The sequence below is a fragment of the Oncorhynchus gorbuscha genome, linkage group LG17 (genome assembly GCF_021184085.1).
Source record: "Oncorhynchus gorbuscha isolate QuinsamMale2020 ecotype Even-year linkage group LG17, OgorEven_v1.0, whole genome shotgun sequence".
Lineage (NCBI taxonomy): Eukaryota > Metazoa > Chordata > Actinopteri > Salmoniformes > Salmonidae > Oncorhynchus > Oncorhynchus gorbuscha.
In genome coordinates, this window is record NC_060189.1 from 15,974,942 (window position 1) to 15,992,528 (window position 17,587).

Consider the following 17,587-nt stretch of genomic DNA (forward strand, 5'->3'; position numbering starts at 1 on the left):
TGTATGTTGTGTGCGTGTATGCGTGTACGATCGGTCGAGCCCCTGCCTCGCTCGGGTAAGGATGAAAAATGAAGTTTTTAAACTGATTACTGGGGAAGCCTTTCTGGCATCAGGAGACTGAAAACAATAAAGATTTATATGAATATTATAAACTCATTTATCCCCTTGCCAATCAATAAGCCCATGCATCTTATTTGGTTTTCTCCCGGTGCTCGCCGTTCGGCACAGGTTGATCTCATCGAGGTTGGTTATAGACCCTTAATATGGTTATGGGATATTTCCTGGCAGACTAAATGACATAATATCAGGTCTGCCCAAATCCTTGTTCAGGTAATCATAACCTTGGGGGTAAAAAATAGCTTTTCTTTCTCAACAGAGTGGGTTATTATACTCAGTAACGATAGCCCTGATCTATCCACACACAAACAAATATGTACACGCAGGCACACACACACACACACACACATACAAACAAACACACACAATATCATTAAGATGTTTACCACACAGAGCGGTGTAGTTTACCCGAGCCTCAGAGTAAATTCACATTTGTCGGTTTCTTATTTTGATTCATAGTGTCTGTTGTTGAGTCTTTATCCAGTGTGTGTGTGTGTGTGTGCATGAGAGAGAGAGAGAGAGAGCGAGAGAGAGAGAGAGAGAGAGAGAGGTCACTGACCCCTATTCTAGGAAATGCAAAAAATATACAAATACGTTTATAACGTATTAAATCTATTACATTTATTATAAGACCTGCACTCACGCTTTGAGCACAACGATGACCGATGAGAGCCCCTGATGCCTATGTACTTGCAGTCTCCACAGAGGATGTATGTAAGTCATTCAAACGTATTCACCCTGGCAAGGTTGATGGCCCAGACAGCATCCCTCACCCTCAGAGTATGTGCAGACCAGCTGACTGTTTTGTTTTCGGACATTTTCCACCTGTTTCTAGCTCAGGCCACTGTCCCCACCTGCTTCTAGGTGTCCACTATCATCCCTGTGCCCAAGAAAGGGAAAGTAACTGAACTGAATGACTACAGTCCCGTAGCACTCACCTCCGTCATCATGAAGTGCTTCGAGAGGCTAGTCAAAGACCATATCACCTCCTCCTGACGGGTCACCCCAGGTGGTGAAGGTAGGCATCATTACCTCCTCAACACTGATTCTCAACACGGGGGCCCCACAAGGGTGCGTCCTTAGTCCCCTCTTGTACTCCCTGTACACTCTTAGAAAAAAAGGTGCTATCTAGAACCGTAAAGGATTCTTTGGCTGCCCTCAGAGGAGAACCCTTTGAAGAACCTTTTTTGGTTGCAGGTAGAACCTGTTTTGGTTCTAGGTAGAACCCTTTTGGGTTCCATATAGAACCCTCTGTAAAAAGGGTTCTACATAGAACCCAAAACATTCTATGGGGACAGCCGAAGAACCCTTTTTTTTCTAAGAGTGTATACCCACAACTGCATGGCCTCACACAGTTCCAACTCCATCATCAAGCTCGCTGACAACACGACAGTAGTAGACCTGATCACCAACAACGACAAGATGGCGTACAGGGAGAAGGTAGGTACCCTAACAGCGTGGTGCCAGGTAAACAACCTCTCCCGCAAAGTCAGCAAAACAATGGACCTGCTTGTGCTCCAGCCGCCGCTGGAGGTTGGTACATCTCAGAGAATCTGAAGGTCAAACCACACAGACACGGTGGTGAGGAAGGCACATCAGCAACTCTTCAACCTCAGGATGCTGTAGAAATGTGTCCGTTCCCAAATGGCCTTCACTGTGTTCTACAGGAGCATCATTGAGCGCATACTTTCGGGCTGTATCAAACTCCACCACCGAGGACCGCATGGCGCCACAGAGGGTGGTGCGCTCAGTCGAACGCACCATTAAGTGCACACTGCCTGCCTTCCAGGACACCTACAACACCAGGTGACGCAGGAAGGCCAAGAAGATCATCAGGGACCCGAGCTATGCCCTGTTGTCCCCTCTTCAATCACCCCCTCCATTCCTATCACAGGAGGTTGGTGGCACCTTAATTGGGGAGGACAGGCTCGTGGTAATGACTGAAGCGGAATCAGTGGAATGGTATCAAATACATCAAACAAATGGTTTTCTGCCATTCCATTTGCTCCGTTCCAGCCATTATTAAGTGCCTTCCTCCCCTCAGTAGCCTCCACTGCTTCCTACTCCCCGTATGGACACCCCCCCCCTCACTTCAACAGATTTTGTGCACTACCCCGACCCCCAATGGACATTTATCATGCTGAACAGCCACCACTAGTCAGCTACTTGCTCCCCCTGTCCCCTCTTCTGCCCCGGTCTGCTGCTCCCCCTATGGACATTCCCCTCCCCCCTCAACATACATTTACCCTGCCCCCACCCCAATGGACATCATTGCCACAGTTGTTAAATATGTGTATATTATTATTTATATTTGTATTATTATCTTATTTTATTATATTGTATTGTATTGTTGGAACTCAGAGCATAAGAATTTCACTGTACCATGTAATTACATCTGCAACCCTTTACAACCCCATATTAAACTCTAATCTAATCATAGCAGGAGGTTAGAATATTCACACACACACAATCTCACAAACATGGGATTCATTTAAGACTGATGAAAAAAGGGAGAGTTGGTGTGATGTTGGGTGTTTTCTCTCTCCTTGGGAGAGGAGTGAAGGTCGAGTCGCGGAGGCGAGTGGGAGAGACGTGTGTGTGTGTTGTGTGTGGGGTGGTGGAACCCCCAAAGCTCCCTGCAGTTGACAGGACACATTTTCTGTTCATTAAGGGGCTGTGACTTTTCACGCCGCAAGAAGGAGGGTGTCAGAGTGTCTGTGCGTGTGATTGAAGGTGTGTGTGCGTGTGATTGAAGGTGTGTGTGTGTGTTTAAGGGTGTCAGGCATTTGGCCTGGTGATCACCCAGTGCCGGGTCTCAGTGGGGTTCCACCACCTGTGTGACCCAATCCCCTGACCCCCCCCTTACACACACACACACACACACCCTCTTTCAAACACACACATCTCCTGAACACCCATGGGACCCCTCCACATACTGTCACTGGTCTGTGAATAGGGGAGCATGAAGGAAGGGAATAGGGGTGTTAAGGTGAAGACCCAATACCACCTCTCTCCATCACACACATTTACATTTGAGTCATTTCGCAGATGCTCTTATCCACAAAGACTTACAGTAGTTAATTTATCTTAAAATACACAATATATACAAAAGTATGTGGACACACCTTAAAATTTGTGGATTCAGCTATTTTCTTTTCTTTTATTAAGGAACAAATTATTATTTTCAATGATGCCCTATGAACAGAACTGCCTTGTTCAGGGGCAGAACAACAGATTTTTAAGTTGTCAGCTCTGGGATTCGATCCAGGTTAAAATCGAACACAGCCATGCATTCTCCATAGACAAACATTGGCAGTAGAATGGGCTTACGGAAGAGCTCAGTGATTTTCAACGTGGCACCGTCATAGGATGTCACCTTTCCAACATGTCAGTTTGTCACAAATGTCTGCCCTGCTAGAACTGCCCCGGTCAACTGTAAGTGCTGTTATTGTGAAGTGGAAACACCTCGGAGCAACAACGGGTCAACCGTGAAGTGGTAGGTCACACAGGTTCACAGAACAGGACCGCCGAGTGCTGAAGCACGTAGCAAGTAAAAATAATTTGCCCTCAGTTGCAACACTCACTACTGAGTTACAAACTGCCTCTGGAAGCAACGTCAGCACAATAACTGTTCATCGGAAGCTCCATGAAATGGGTTTCCTTGGCCCCGCAGCCGCACACAAGATCAATGCAATGCGAAGCGTCGGCTGGAGTGGTGTAAAGCTCGCCGCCATTGGACTCTTGAGCAGTTCAGCTGTTATAGACCCCCATCAGCTCCCAGCTGTGCCCTGGACACCATATGTGAATTGATTGCCCCCCATCTATCTTCAGAGTTTGTTCTGTTAAGTGACCTAAACTGGGATATGCTTAACATTCCAGCAGTCCTACAATCTAAGCTAGATACGCTCAATCTCACACAAATTATCAAGGAAACCACCAGGTACATCCCTAAATCCATAAACATGGGCACCCTCATAGATATTATCCTGACCAACTTGCCCTCCAAATACACCTCTGCTGTTTTCAATCAGGATCTCAGCGATCATTGCCTGCATCCGCTATGGGTCCATGGTCAAACGACCACCCCTCATCACTGTCAAATGCTCCCTGAAACATTTGTGCGAGCAGGCCTTTCTAAACGACCTGGCCCGGGTATCCTGGAAGGATATTGACCTCATCCCGTCAGTCAAGTATGCCTGGTCGGTCGTTCTTTAAAAGTAATTTCCTCGCCATCTTAAATAAGCATGCCCCTTTCAAAAAATGTAGAACTAAGAACAGATATAGCCCTTGGTTCACTCCAGCCCTTGACCAGCACAAAAACATCCTGTGGCGGAATGCAATAGCATCGAATAGTCCCCGCGATATGCAACTGTTCAGGGAAGTCAGGAACCAATACACACAGTCAGTCAGGAAAGCAAAAGGCTAGCTTTTTCAAACAGAAATTTGCATCCTGTAGCTCTAACTCCAAAACGTTTTGGGACACTGTAAAGTCCATGGAGAACAAGAGCACTTCCTCCCAGCTGCCCACTGCACTGAGGCATGGTAACACGGTCACCACCGATAAATCCATGATAATCAAAAATTTCAGTAAGGATTTTTCTACGGCTGGCCATGCTCTCCTCCTGGCTACTCCAACCCCGGCCAACAGCTCCGCTTCCCCCGCAGCTACTCGCCCGAGCCTCCCCAGCTTCTCCTTCAGCCAAATCGAGATGTTCTGAAAGAGCTGCAAAACCTGGACCCAGCTGGACTAGACAATCTGGACCCTCTCTTTCTAAAATTATCCGCCGCCATTTTTGCAACCCCTATTACCAGTCTGTTCAACCTCTTTCGTATCGTCCGAGATCCCTAAAGATTGGAAAGCTGCTGCGGTCATCCCCCTCTTCAAAGGGGGTGACACTCTAGACCCAAACTGTTATAGACTTACAGTGGGGAGAACAAGTATTTGATACACTGCCGATTTTGCAGGTTTCCCTACTTACAAAGCATGTAGAGGTCTGTAATTTTTATCATAGGTACACTTCAACTGTGAGAGACGGAATCTAAAACAAAAATCGATAAAATCACATTGTATGATTTTTAGTAATGAATTTGCATTTTATTGCATGACATAAGTATGTGATACATCAGAAAAGCAGAACTTAATATTTGGTACAGAAACCTTTGTTTGCAATTACAGAGATCATATGTTTCCTTTAGTTCTTGACCAGGTTTGCACACACTGCAGCAGGGATTTTGGCCCACTCCTCCATACAGACCTTCTCCAGATCCTTCAGGTTTCGGGGCTGTCACTAGGCAATACGGACTTTCAGCTCCCTCCAAAGATTTTCTATTGGGTTCAGGTCTGGAGACTGGCTAGGCCACTCCAGGACCTTGAGATGCTTCTTACGGAGCCACTCCTTAGTTGCCATGGCTGTCTGTTTCGGGTCGTTGTCATGCTGGAAGACCCAGCCACGACCCATCTTCAATGCTCTTACTGAGGCAAGGAGGTTGTTGGCCAAGTTCTCGTGAGACATGGCCCCATCCATCCTCCCCTCACTACGGTGCAGTCACCCTGTCCCCTTTGCAGAAAAGCATCCCCAAAGAATGATGTTTCCACCTCCATGCTTCATGGTTGGGATGGTGTTCTTGGGGTTGTACTCATCCTTCTTCTTCCTCCAAACACGGCTAGTGGAGTTTAGACCAAAAAGCTATATTTTTGTCTCATCAGACCACATGACCTTCTCCCATTCCTCCTCTGGATCGTCCAGATGGTCATTGGCAAACTTCAGACGGGCCTGGACATGCGCTGGCTTGAGCAGGGGGACCTTGCATGAGCTGCAGGATTTTAATTCATGACGGAAATAGTGTGTTACTAATGGTTTTCTTTGAGACTGTGGTCCCAGCTTTCTTCAGGTCATTGACCAGGTCCTGCCGTGTAGTTCTGGGCTGATCCTTCACCTTCTTCATGATCATTGATGCCCCACGAGGTGAGATCTTGCATGGAGCCCCAGAACGAGGGTGATTGACCGTCATCTTGAACTTCTTCCATTTTCTAAAGTTGTGCCAACAGTTGTTGCCTTCTCACCAAGCTGCTTGCCTATTGTCCTGTAGCCCATCCCAGCCTTGTGGAGGTCTACAATTTTTTCAATTTTTGTTTTAGATTCCGTCTCTCACAGTTGATAGAAAAGTATGATAACATTACAGACCTCTACATCTTTTGTAAGTAGAAAACCTGCACAATCGGCAGTTACTGCTGCAGACCTATATCCATCCTACCCTGCCTTTCTAAGGTCTTCGAAAGCCAAGTCAACAAACAGATTACCGACCATTTCGAATCCCACCAAACCTTCTCTGCTATGCAATCTGGTTTCAGAGCTGGTCATGGGTGCAGCTCAGCCATGCTCAAGGTCCTAAACGATATCTTAACCGCCATCGATAAGAAACAATACTGTACAGCCGTATTCATTGACCTGGCCAAGGCTTTCGACTCTGTCAATCACCACATCCTCATCGGCAGACTCGATAGCCTTGGTTTCTCAAATGATTGCCTCTCCTGGTTCACCAATTATTTCTCTGATAGAGTTCAGTGTGTCAAATCGGAGGGCCTGTTGTCCGGGCCTCTGGCAGTCTCTATGGGGGTGCCACAGGGTTCAATTCTTGGACCGACTCTCTTCTCTGTATACATCAATGATGTTGCTCTTGCTGCTGGTGAGTCTCTGATCCACCTCTACGCAGACGACACCATTCTGTATACTTCTGGCCCTTCTTTGGATTCTGTGTTAACAACCCTCCAGGCGAGCTTCAATGCCATACAACTCTCCTTCCGTGGCCTCCAATTGCTCTTAAATACAAGTAAAACTAAATGCATGCTCTTCAACCGATCGCTGCCTGCACCTGCCCGTCCGCCCGTCCAACATCACTACTCTGGACGGTTCTGTCTTAGAATACGTGGACAACTACAAATACCTAGGTGTCTGGTTAGACTGTAAACTCTCCTTCCAGAATCATATCAAACATCTCCAATTCAAAATCAAATCTAGAATCGGCTTTCTATTTCGCAACAAAGCCTCCTTCAGCCTCCCTCCTTTCGCAACAAAGCCTCCTTGGATGTAGTCTATCACAGTGCCATCCGTTTTGTTACCAAAGTGCCTTATACCCCCCACCACTGCAACCTGTATGCTCTAGTCGGCTGGCCCTCGCTACATATTTGTTGCCAGACCCACTGGCTCCAGGTCATCTATAAGTCTATGCTAGGTAAAACGCCGCCTTATCTCAGCTCACTGGTCACGATAACAACACCCACCCGTAGCATGCACTCCAGCAGGTATATATCACTGGTCATCCCCAAAGCCAACACCTACTTTGGCCGCCTTTCCTTCCAGTTCTCTGCTGCCAGTGACTGGAACGAATTGCAAAAATCACTGAAGCTGGAGATTTACATTTCCCTCACTAAATTTAAACATCAGCTATCTGAGCAGCTAACCGATCGCTGCAGCTGTACATGGTCCATTGTTACGAATCCCTTTTGGCCCGACAGTCTAGGGGGGATGGTAATGAGACCCGTAACATAACTCATGCAAATTATTATTGTGACAAAGTAAAAGTGTGCACGAAATATCCACGACAACAGAAATCTACCGTCAAACTCTAGGTTTATTTATAAACACACGGTAATGGGGGGAGCAGGAAAAGGGGCTGAGCTGGACCCAAGGAAAGAAACAATAAAATATACAAAAACACACCCCTAAGCTAGACTAGCCTACTTTAACAGCTAACTAACTAACCAAAAATACAGTGGGTGGTCCGCCCAGTTCTACCTAGTGTATTTAACAAAGTTCACCTACGGGTAGTGTATGCCCATGGGCGACTTGTCTTGGTTTCCCCTTTTCCCACCAGCAAACAAACAAACACCATAACCAAAAACAATACTCACAGGTGGTGACAAAGTGCTATGGAGGTGCTTTAAACAAAAGAGAGGTTTAAGACACAAAGCGAGAGTGAAACACAGAGACCTACAGACATGGCATTTACAGAGAGATTGAGCTAGAGATTGAGCTCTAGAACAAACAAATGATGGGGTTTTTAAACCATGGGGAAGGAACTGTGATAGGATAGGAAGTAGGAGGAGGTGTGTCTTCTGATTGATGATTGATTGTTGACTGATTGGGGAGTGATGATTTTCACCTGTGAGGGGAGAAGGAGAGAAAAGAAACACACACACAGGATACACACACACACACAGGATAACTGTATCTGTAACATCCATCTATAAATAGCCCACCCAATCTACCTACCTCATCCCCATATTGTTTTTTTTTTATTGTTTTTTTTTATTCTGCTCTTTTGCACACCAGTATCACTACTTGCTCATCATCATCTGCTCATCTGTCACTCCGGTGTTAAAATCTGCTAAATTGTAATTACTTTGCTACTATGGCCTATTTATTGCCTTACCTCCTCACGCCATTTGCACACACTGTATATAGACTTGATTTTTTTTCTATTGTGTTATTGACTGTACACTTGGTTATTCCATGTGTAACTCTGTGTTGTTGTTTCTGTCGTACTGCTTTGCTTTATCTTGGCCAGGTCGCAGTTGTAAATGAGAACTTGTTCTCAACTAGCTTACCTGGTTTAAAAAAGGTGAAATATATATACATATATATATTTTTAAATAAATAAAAGTTGAAATGCGTTCTCTGGAGTGATGAATCACGCTTCGCCATCTGGCAGTCCGAAGGACGAATCTGGGTTTGGCGGATGCCAGGAGAACGCTACCTGCCCGACTGAATAGTGCCAACTGTAAAGTTTGGTGGAGGAGGAATAATGATCTGGGGCAGTTTTTGGTTTGGGCTCAGCCTCTTAGTTCCAGTGAGATAAATCTTAACGCTACAGCATACAATTATGTGCTTCCAACATTGTGGCAACAGTTTTGGGAAAACCCTTTCCTGTTTCAGCATGACAATGCCCCGTACACAAAGCAAGCTCCATACAGACATGGCTTGTTGAGATCAGTGTGGAAGAAATTGACTGGCTTGCATAAGTGTTAGTGTTAGTTCTCTTTTATTTATTTATTTCATTGGGTGGGGTTATTTCAAATACAATTTGATGAGGTAGGGTTTCAGATGTTTTCGGGAAGATAGGGAGGGACTCTGCTGTCCTAGCTTCAGGGGGAAGTTGGGGAGGGACTCTGCTGTCCTAGCTTCAGGGGGAAGATGGGCAGGGACTCTGCTGTCCTAGCTTCAGGGGGAAGATGGTTCCACCATTGGGACAGAGAAGAGCTTGGACTGAACACACACACACACACACACACACACACACACACACACACACACACACACACACACACACACACACACACACACACACACACACACACACACACACACACACACACACACACACACACACACACACACACACACACACACACACACACACACACACACGTACGTTAGATGGATGGTTTTGTAAAAGTAATTGACAAATGTTTGTATGTAATTCTGACTGTTTGAAATTCATTTCCGTTATGAGCTTGTGATGTGAAATGTTCTCTGTATTCTCCTCATCCAGGTGCCAGGCATGTGTGTGTAACTCCGTTGGAGGGGTGAATGGGTCATGCCACCCAGAGACAGGGATATGCCAGTGTAAGGCCTTGGTGACGGGGGACAGGTGTGACCGCTGTGTCCCTGGAGCCAGTCACCTGGACTCAGACAACCACCTGGGCTGCAGTAAAGGTACTGGATGACTGGCCGCAGAGGCACAGTCAGTGATTCATCTCATTTTTTCAGAACGGTAGAGTTAAGACAATGCTTTTATCAATGCTTTTATGCCTTATAGGTTTTAAATAATATTAGATTTATTGTATGTATGTGCGTGTGTTGTGTGCATTTGTGCATCTACTCTATCTCTTTCTCGATGTCTGTGGATTCTGTGTGTCCGTGTGTATGCATACAGTATGTGTGTGTTAGTGGGGAGTAATTTCCTCCTCCTGTGCTTTCCCTGCCTAGGGGCTGTTTTGAGTTAGACACACAGACACTAACTTGACATGGAACAGACACACAGTATTAAAGTCACAGAGGGACACTGGCTCTCTGGGGCCTCCTCAGTATGCTAAGACGCTCCCCATGGATCAAATGGAAAATACCCCTCACACACGCACGCACGCAGACATGCACGCACACACACGCAGACATGCACGCACACACACGCAGACATGCACGCACACACACGCAGACACGCACGCACGCATGCACGCACACACACACACACACACACACACACACACACACACACACACACACACACACACACACACACACACACACACACACACACACACACACACACACACACACACACACACACACACACCACCCGCAAGCCTGTTATTGTGTCTATTGTGTTGCATAAGACATGCACAGTGGTTAATAATGTTATTGTATCTTCCTCCTCTTTCTCTTATCCCCTCCCAACCCCTTTCCCATTTCCCACATCCCTCTCTCTCTCTTCTTCTCTCCCCTACGCTGCCTCCCTTGCTCTCTGTCTCTCCCCTTCCCCCCTCACCCCAGCTCCTATCCAGCAGCCCAGTCCAGTAGGGTTAGTCCTGACCTCCACCTCCATCCGCCTGACCTGGAGGCCTCCTGACGCGCCCAACACACACACTCTCAACTACACACTGCTCAGGGACGGCCTAGATATACACACTACGCAGAGACACTACCCATTCAGTAAGTACACACACATTCACATTCACAGGCACACACACACACACACACACACACACACACACACACACACACACACACACACACACACACACACACACACACACACACACACACACACACACACACACACACACACACACACACACACACACACACACACACACACACACACACACACACACACACACACACACGTTGTATACTTTATTTGAATCCACCAATCAAATTGACAAAAAAAGGATCAAACATTTCAAAGGTTCCTGTATGCATAAAGCACCTCCTTCTCCAAAAAGCCAGGGTGCCTACGACAGCTGAAACAGCGCAGTATCTAGCCAACTGCTTTGCCCTACTTTTTGTCAGGACCTCAATCTGGAGGCACCGCACTGCAAGTCTGTGTATGTGGCCGAGACTGCCAAATATCAGAGCCACCAGCTTGCACCTCCACCCGAGGCTGTCCAAGCGTGGCACGAGGGGCTGGTATTTAAACAGCTTCTCAGCAAAGGCTTGCTCTATGTAGCCGTCCAATGAGCAGCCCACCTCTCCCTGGCCTCCCCTCACAACAACAATATCTGGTGTATTTGACACACAGAAAAACACATAATCAACGTCAAACCAGCTTCCCCTTACACAAGAATGTTTATGCACGTGTACTGTTTGTGAGACCACTTGTCTCACTTCAATGGCTATCAGGTCAACAAGGCGGTCATGTCTAGCAATGTACATATCCTTGTATGAACAGCAGCCATTCACAACATGGGCAATGGACTCCATTACATTTGACTCATGTAGAACACAAAATGGCTCATGGTTTGCAGGGTACCAGAGTGCTAGATTACATTTTGTTGGTATAACTCACAGCCTCGCTTTAAAAGTAAAGGTTAGAATGTTCTCGCCAATGGCAAAATTCTTGCCAGTCCAGTGTTGCAGTAGCTGGGAGACAGAGTGGACATCACAGTTCAGAGCAGTGAGTTTCCCCTGCAGCCTCAGGCCAGTCCAGTGTTGCAGTAGCTGGGAGACAGAGTGGACATCACAGTTCAGAGCAGTGAGTTTCCCGTGCAGCCTCAGGCCAGTCCAGTGTTGCAGTTCAGAGCAGTGACTTTCCCCTGCAGCCTCAGGCCAGTCCAGTGTTGCAGTAGCTGGGAGACAGAGTGGACATCACAGTTCAGGGCAGTGAGTTTCCCCTGCAGCCTCAGGCCTGTCCAGCGTTGCAGTAGCTGGGAGACAGAGTGGACATCACAGTCCAGAGCAGTGAGTTTCCCCTGCAGCCTCAGGCCAGTCCAGTGTTGCAGTAGCTGGGAGACAGAGTGGACATCACAGTTCAGAGCAGTGAGTTTCCCCTGCAGCCTCAGGCCAGTCCAGTGTTGCAGTAGCTGGGAGACAGAGTGGACATCACAGTCCAGAGCAGTGAGTTTCCCCTGCAGCCTCAGGCCAGTCCAGTGTTGCAGTAGCTGGGAGACAGAGTGGACATCACAGTTCAGAGCAGTGAGTTTCCCCTGCAGCCTCAGGCCAGTCCAGTGTTGCAGTAGCTGGGAGACAGAGTGGACATCACAGTTCAGAGCAGTGCGTTTCCCCTGCAGCCTCAGGCCAGTCCAGTGTTGCAGTAGCTGGGAGACAGAGTGGACATCACAGTTCAGAGCAGTGAGTTTCCCCTGCAGCCTCAGGCCAGTCCAGTGTTGCAGTAGCTGGGAGACAGAGTGGACATCACAGTTCAGAGCAGTGCGTTTCCCCTGCAGCCTCAGGCCAGTCCAGTGTTGCAGTAGCTGGGAGACAGAGTGGACATCACAGTTCAGAGCAGTGAGTTTCCCCTGCAGCCTCAGGCCAGTCCAGTGTTGCAGTAGCTGCATCCGTCTGATACCGAGGAGTGTTGTCCTGGATGTAGGATGAGATGTTCCATCATGGGTGACAGATCTCTCCACAACAACACTGAGATCTGACCACAACTGCTTCAGAGGCCGTCACTGACTCAGTTTACATATCAGTCCGTTTCCACCTGAGCTACACTCCAGTCTGGTTGCACAGGCCATTGAGGTCCGGCCAATCTGACCACGCTCCAAAGCACACAGCACAAGTGTCCAATCCAATTTTCAATTGGCCTTCCTCTTGAAGCCTAGGAAGTTGTCCTCAGTGTCCCTGGCCAGGGGAACCTTCCTCCTCTGTAGGTCCAGAAGGACGGAGGCTCTGTCTAACTCCTTAACTGTCACATCGTCACTGTTGAGCATGTTCAACAGGTGAGTCTGTCTGGTAGCAGTGTAAATCCACTCAATATCCGGGACACCTAAATGCCCCTCTCTCCGGGACACCTAAATGCCCCTCTCTTCGGGACACCTAAACGCCCCTCTCTTCTGGACACCTAAACGCCCCTCTCTTCGGGACACCTAAACGCCCCTCTCTTCGGGACACCTAACCGCCCCTCTCTTCGGGACACCTAAATGCCCCTCTCTTCGGGACACCTAAACGCCCCTCTCTTCGGGACACCTAAATGCCCCTCTCTTTGGCTCAGGAAGACAAAGTCACGTGTGGTGTGTGTGTTGAAGCATTGCCACTTTTTCACCACCTGAACAGTTTTGTTATTAATTTCCCCCAGAACCTTCTGTGGGAGAGGCACATGTGCAAGCAGATGTTTAATCTTTGCTAGGGCCACCTCTCTCACAGCTTCTAGCTTCATGACCACAGGCAGAGGGGAAACGTCAATCATATCAAGCCTGGTTGAATACACACGGATGAGCTCCTCAACTTGTTCCCACTCGCCAGCAACATAAAATGTATGTCCAAGATAACTAACTATATGTTTCGTGATGAGAGCAGACTCTGATTGGTTTATTCATTAGTGTAAATCTTGGGGGCTTATCAGTTTTATACTTGTACCAGAGGTTACCTCTGCTGTGTCTTTCATACAACACTGGACATTTAGTGTCTTTCATTTCCAGCCCATCTCAAAACATCATCTGTGAGAGAGCATGTTTTTAATGACATGGTCTTCTCTGGAGGTCATCTGGAGGTCACCAGCATACCCTCTTACTGGGTTTGGTGACACGCACGCACGCATGCACACACACACACACACACACACACACACACACACACACACACACACACACACACACACACACACACACACACACACACACACACACACACACACACACACACACACACACACACACACACAAACACACACACACACACACACTATATGTTGAAGACACGCACATGCACACACACACACTGTATGTTGAAAACACACAAACACACACATGCACACACACACACACATTCAAGTATTTCCTCTCTCCTAGGCCCTGTAACATATGTGGACAGTGGTTTGTCTCCGTTCATGGATTATTCTTACCAGCTGGTAACGGCTAACGTTAACGGTCAGACGGTGAGTGTTCCGGTCAGTTACCAGACCCTGGCCGCCGCACCGGACCCTGACCATATCCTTCTGACTCTGGTGGGCCGACCAGGACCGACCACAGCCAACCTCAACTGGACCCGACCACAGAACACATCAGGTCCACAAGAGAGGTATGGACCAGTGGGCTGCTGAGGGGAGAACGGCTCTTAATAATGTCCGTAACGGAGCACATGGAATGGCATCAAACACCTGGAAATCATGGAAACCATGTGTTTGATGTATTTGATAGCATTCCACTGATTCCACTCCAGTCATAACCACGAGCCTGTCCTCCCCAATTAAGGTGCCGCCAACCTCCTGTGGTATGGACCCAGTATTCTAAACCCCCTCTAGGTGTCCTATCTAACCTCAGTGGATAAATAAAGAGAAATACGGGGGAGTGAGCGAGAGACTTGTATTGAAAAACACTTTCAATAGTGAATCCATTGAACATGATTGTTTGTCCAGGACTAAGCCTAATTTGTGTCCAAGAAACCAGCTCTTAAGAATTCTCAACCAGCTGAGTTGAGATGAGACTAGATGTTCTTTTATGGTCTGTGAGTCCCTAACTGAAGGAGTAACATTGGCTGGTCAGTTATCATGGTCAAGTCATATTGACTAATAAACTAAACTGATCCCTCTCTCTGTGTGTTCCTGTAGGTTTGTGCTGAACTCAGTGGAGGCTGGTACTGGTAGGGAGCGGGTCCACTATACAGGTCTAGAGACCCAGGCTGCAGCCGCTGGCCTCTCCCCCTACACCCACTATAACCTCACCCTGCAGGCCTGTACTACTGGTGGGTGCACCTCCACCCCTCCCCTGCCCCTCCTCACTTCACCCAGCCCCCCACAGGGACAGCCCCCACCCAGGGTCAACGCCACCGGACCGCACCAAATGCACACAGCCTGGGACCCCCCCGTTCGTCCCAATGGTACGACCCGAATCGCCTCTTGATCTGTGTTCACAGACAACAGGAATGACATTGAAGAAAATTGAGAAGAACAAATAGTTTTGAGAAGGCGGTACTATGGAGACTGTCCTATTAGGATGCTCCAAGAAAACACATGTTCAACTCCCAATTAACACTGTGTCCCTACAGTGTTCTCCTGGATCCAGGGCTTTGTACGGTCTCTATAAGGCTCTACCATATTAAGCCTGTGTAACCACCACCACACTTACTGCATTACATTATATCGCTCCCCGAGGCACATTGAAACAAATGTACTTCTACCAGACATTATTATTCATGTCATTTAATATTCTGTTTTGAATGGTCATTCAACCATGCCTACAACTAGAACTGCCATGTTGGACTGGCTGTATTGAAACAAGACATGGGGGAACAGACTCATTGAAGTGCTCGTGTGATAGGGAGCATTGGAGAAGAGAGAATAGAGAGAGAAAAGAGGGAGAATAGAAGTGTTTATTTCTATTGTGTTGTGATGCCTGCCTGTCCTCGGCTCAACCTTCTGTATTCATTCACTGCCTTGTTAACACTAATGAGCAATGTGGATACGATGCTGAGCTTTGACTCTCATGTGGATGAAGAGTCTCTCTGCTATAGAGTATTAGAATGGGATATGAGAATGCACTGTGTTGGTATTCATTCATTCTATTTTAGTATTGGCTGAAGACCTGTGGTTGATTAGTAGCTTACAGTATGGTACTGTAGTGATGCATACAGTATTGTATCTCCTTGTGTCCTACTAGTGCTGAGCAACTAACTGAAATTGAGGTTATTTTTCGGCTGTTAACCCAGAAGAGTCTAAGCCCTGTCTAAGCCGGGGGGATACTACTAAGCTATATGGAATTGTTTTAAGAAGGTCATCCCAAGGATCAATTTGCTATTAGATTTTTCAGACGAGTCTTGTGACGCCTGTGGGTGTGCTAGAGAAAAACAACCAACATGTACGTGTTCCTGAGAGTCTCATCTTTACAGTGGTTTTCTAGGCCAAACCGTTCAGACGCTACAGACGATTTTGTGAGAAGACCGATTTTCGGGATGTCTCATGGTCTGACAAATACCGCTCTAGCTCTGTCACCTTTACCACAGATGTGTAAGTGTTAAGTAGACAGATGTGTAAGTGTTAAGTAGACAGATGCAGAAGTGTTAAGTAGACAGATGTGGAAGTGTTGAGTGGGCAGATGTGGAAGTGTTGAGTGGGCAGGTGCGGAAGTGTTGAGTGGGCAGGTGCGGAAGTGTTGAGTGGGCAGATGTGGAAGTGTTAAGCAGGCAGATGTAGAAGTGTTGAGTGGGCAGATGTGGAAGTGTTAATTAGGCAGATGTGGAAGTGTTAAGTAGGCAGATGTGGAAGTGTTAAGTAGGCAGATGTGGAAGTGTTAAGTAGGCAGATGTGGAAGTGTTAAGTAGGCAGATGTGGAAGTGTTAAGTAGGCAGATGTGGAAGTGTTAAGTAGGCAGATGTGGAAGTGTTAAGTGGCAGATGTGGAAGTGTTGAGTGGGCAGATGTGGAAGTGTTGAGTGGGCAGATGTGGAAGTGTTGAGTGGGCAGATGTGGAAGTGTTGAGTGGGCAGATGTGGAAGTGTTGAGTGGGCAGATGTGGAAGTGTTGAGTGGGCAGATGTAGAAGTGTTAAGCAGGCAGATGTAGAAGTGTTGAGTGGGCAGATGTGGAAGTGTTAATTAGGCAGATGTAGAAGTGTTGAGTGGGCAGATTCTGGAAGTCTTAAGTGGGCAGATGTGGAAGTGTTAAGTAGGCAGATGTGGAAGTGTTGAGTGGGCAGATGTGTAAGTGGGCAGATGTGGAAGTGTTGAGTGGGCAGATGTGGAAGTGTTGAGTGGGCAGATGTGGAAGTGTTGAGTGGGCAGATGTGGAAGTGTTGAGTGGGCAGATGTGGAAGTGTTAAGTAGGCAGATGTGGTGAATTGAGATGCATCCAATGCAAAAAAATCAGATCAAGCCGAACTGTGCGATGTAGTAGGGAGTTGTAGTTTCCAACAGGCCAATGTTCTACATAGGTTAGTACAGAAAACATGGTAATTAACTCAAATGACCATAATCCATTGCGCGAGTACTTGTCTAGTCTGTGTGTTTCTTTTACGCCTGCTACATTGGGTTAGTGTGGGGAAGATAGAGAGAAGAGACAGAAGAATGTGCGATCAAGAGGGATAGAGAGCAGTTGCTGAGCGTCTGCTAAATGACTTAAATGTTAAATGTTAAATGTATCTCTACCTGAAAATACAATCTAAGTGATTGATAGTTGGTATTCAGCAGGCATAAAAGTATGCCTTATTTACTTTGGAGAACTACTAAAATAGGACTTTTGTCAGAAGCTCTATAGAGATGAGTTGATGACTTGGAATTAAATAATAAAGTCATCAAATAAAACAAATGTAATATACGGCATCAT

At 47.0% G+C, this 17,587-nt stretch overlaps 1 protein-coding gene across 1 annotated transcript in view; it reads left to right on the forward strand.

Moving 5' to 3' along the window:
* Positions 1 to 17,587, forward strand: part of LOC124001293 (usherin-like) — a 471,917-nt gene that overhangs the window by 140,756 nt on the left and 313,574 nt on the right. Inside the window, 4 exon segments of the mRNA XM_046307964.1 lie at positions 9,670 to 9,833; positions 10,668 to 10,826; positions 14,123 to 14,351; positions 14,881 to 15,149. Coding sequence (XP_046163920.1) covers positions 9,670 to 9,833; positions 10,668 to 10,826; positions 14,123 to 14,351; positions 14,881 to 15,149 — 821 coding nt within the window.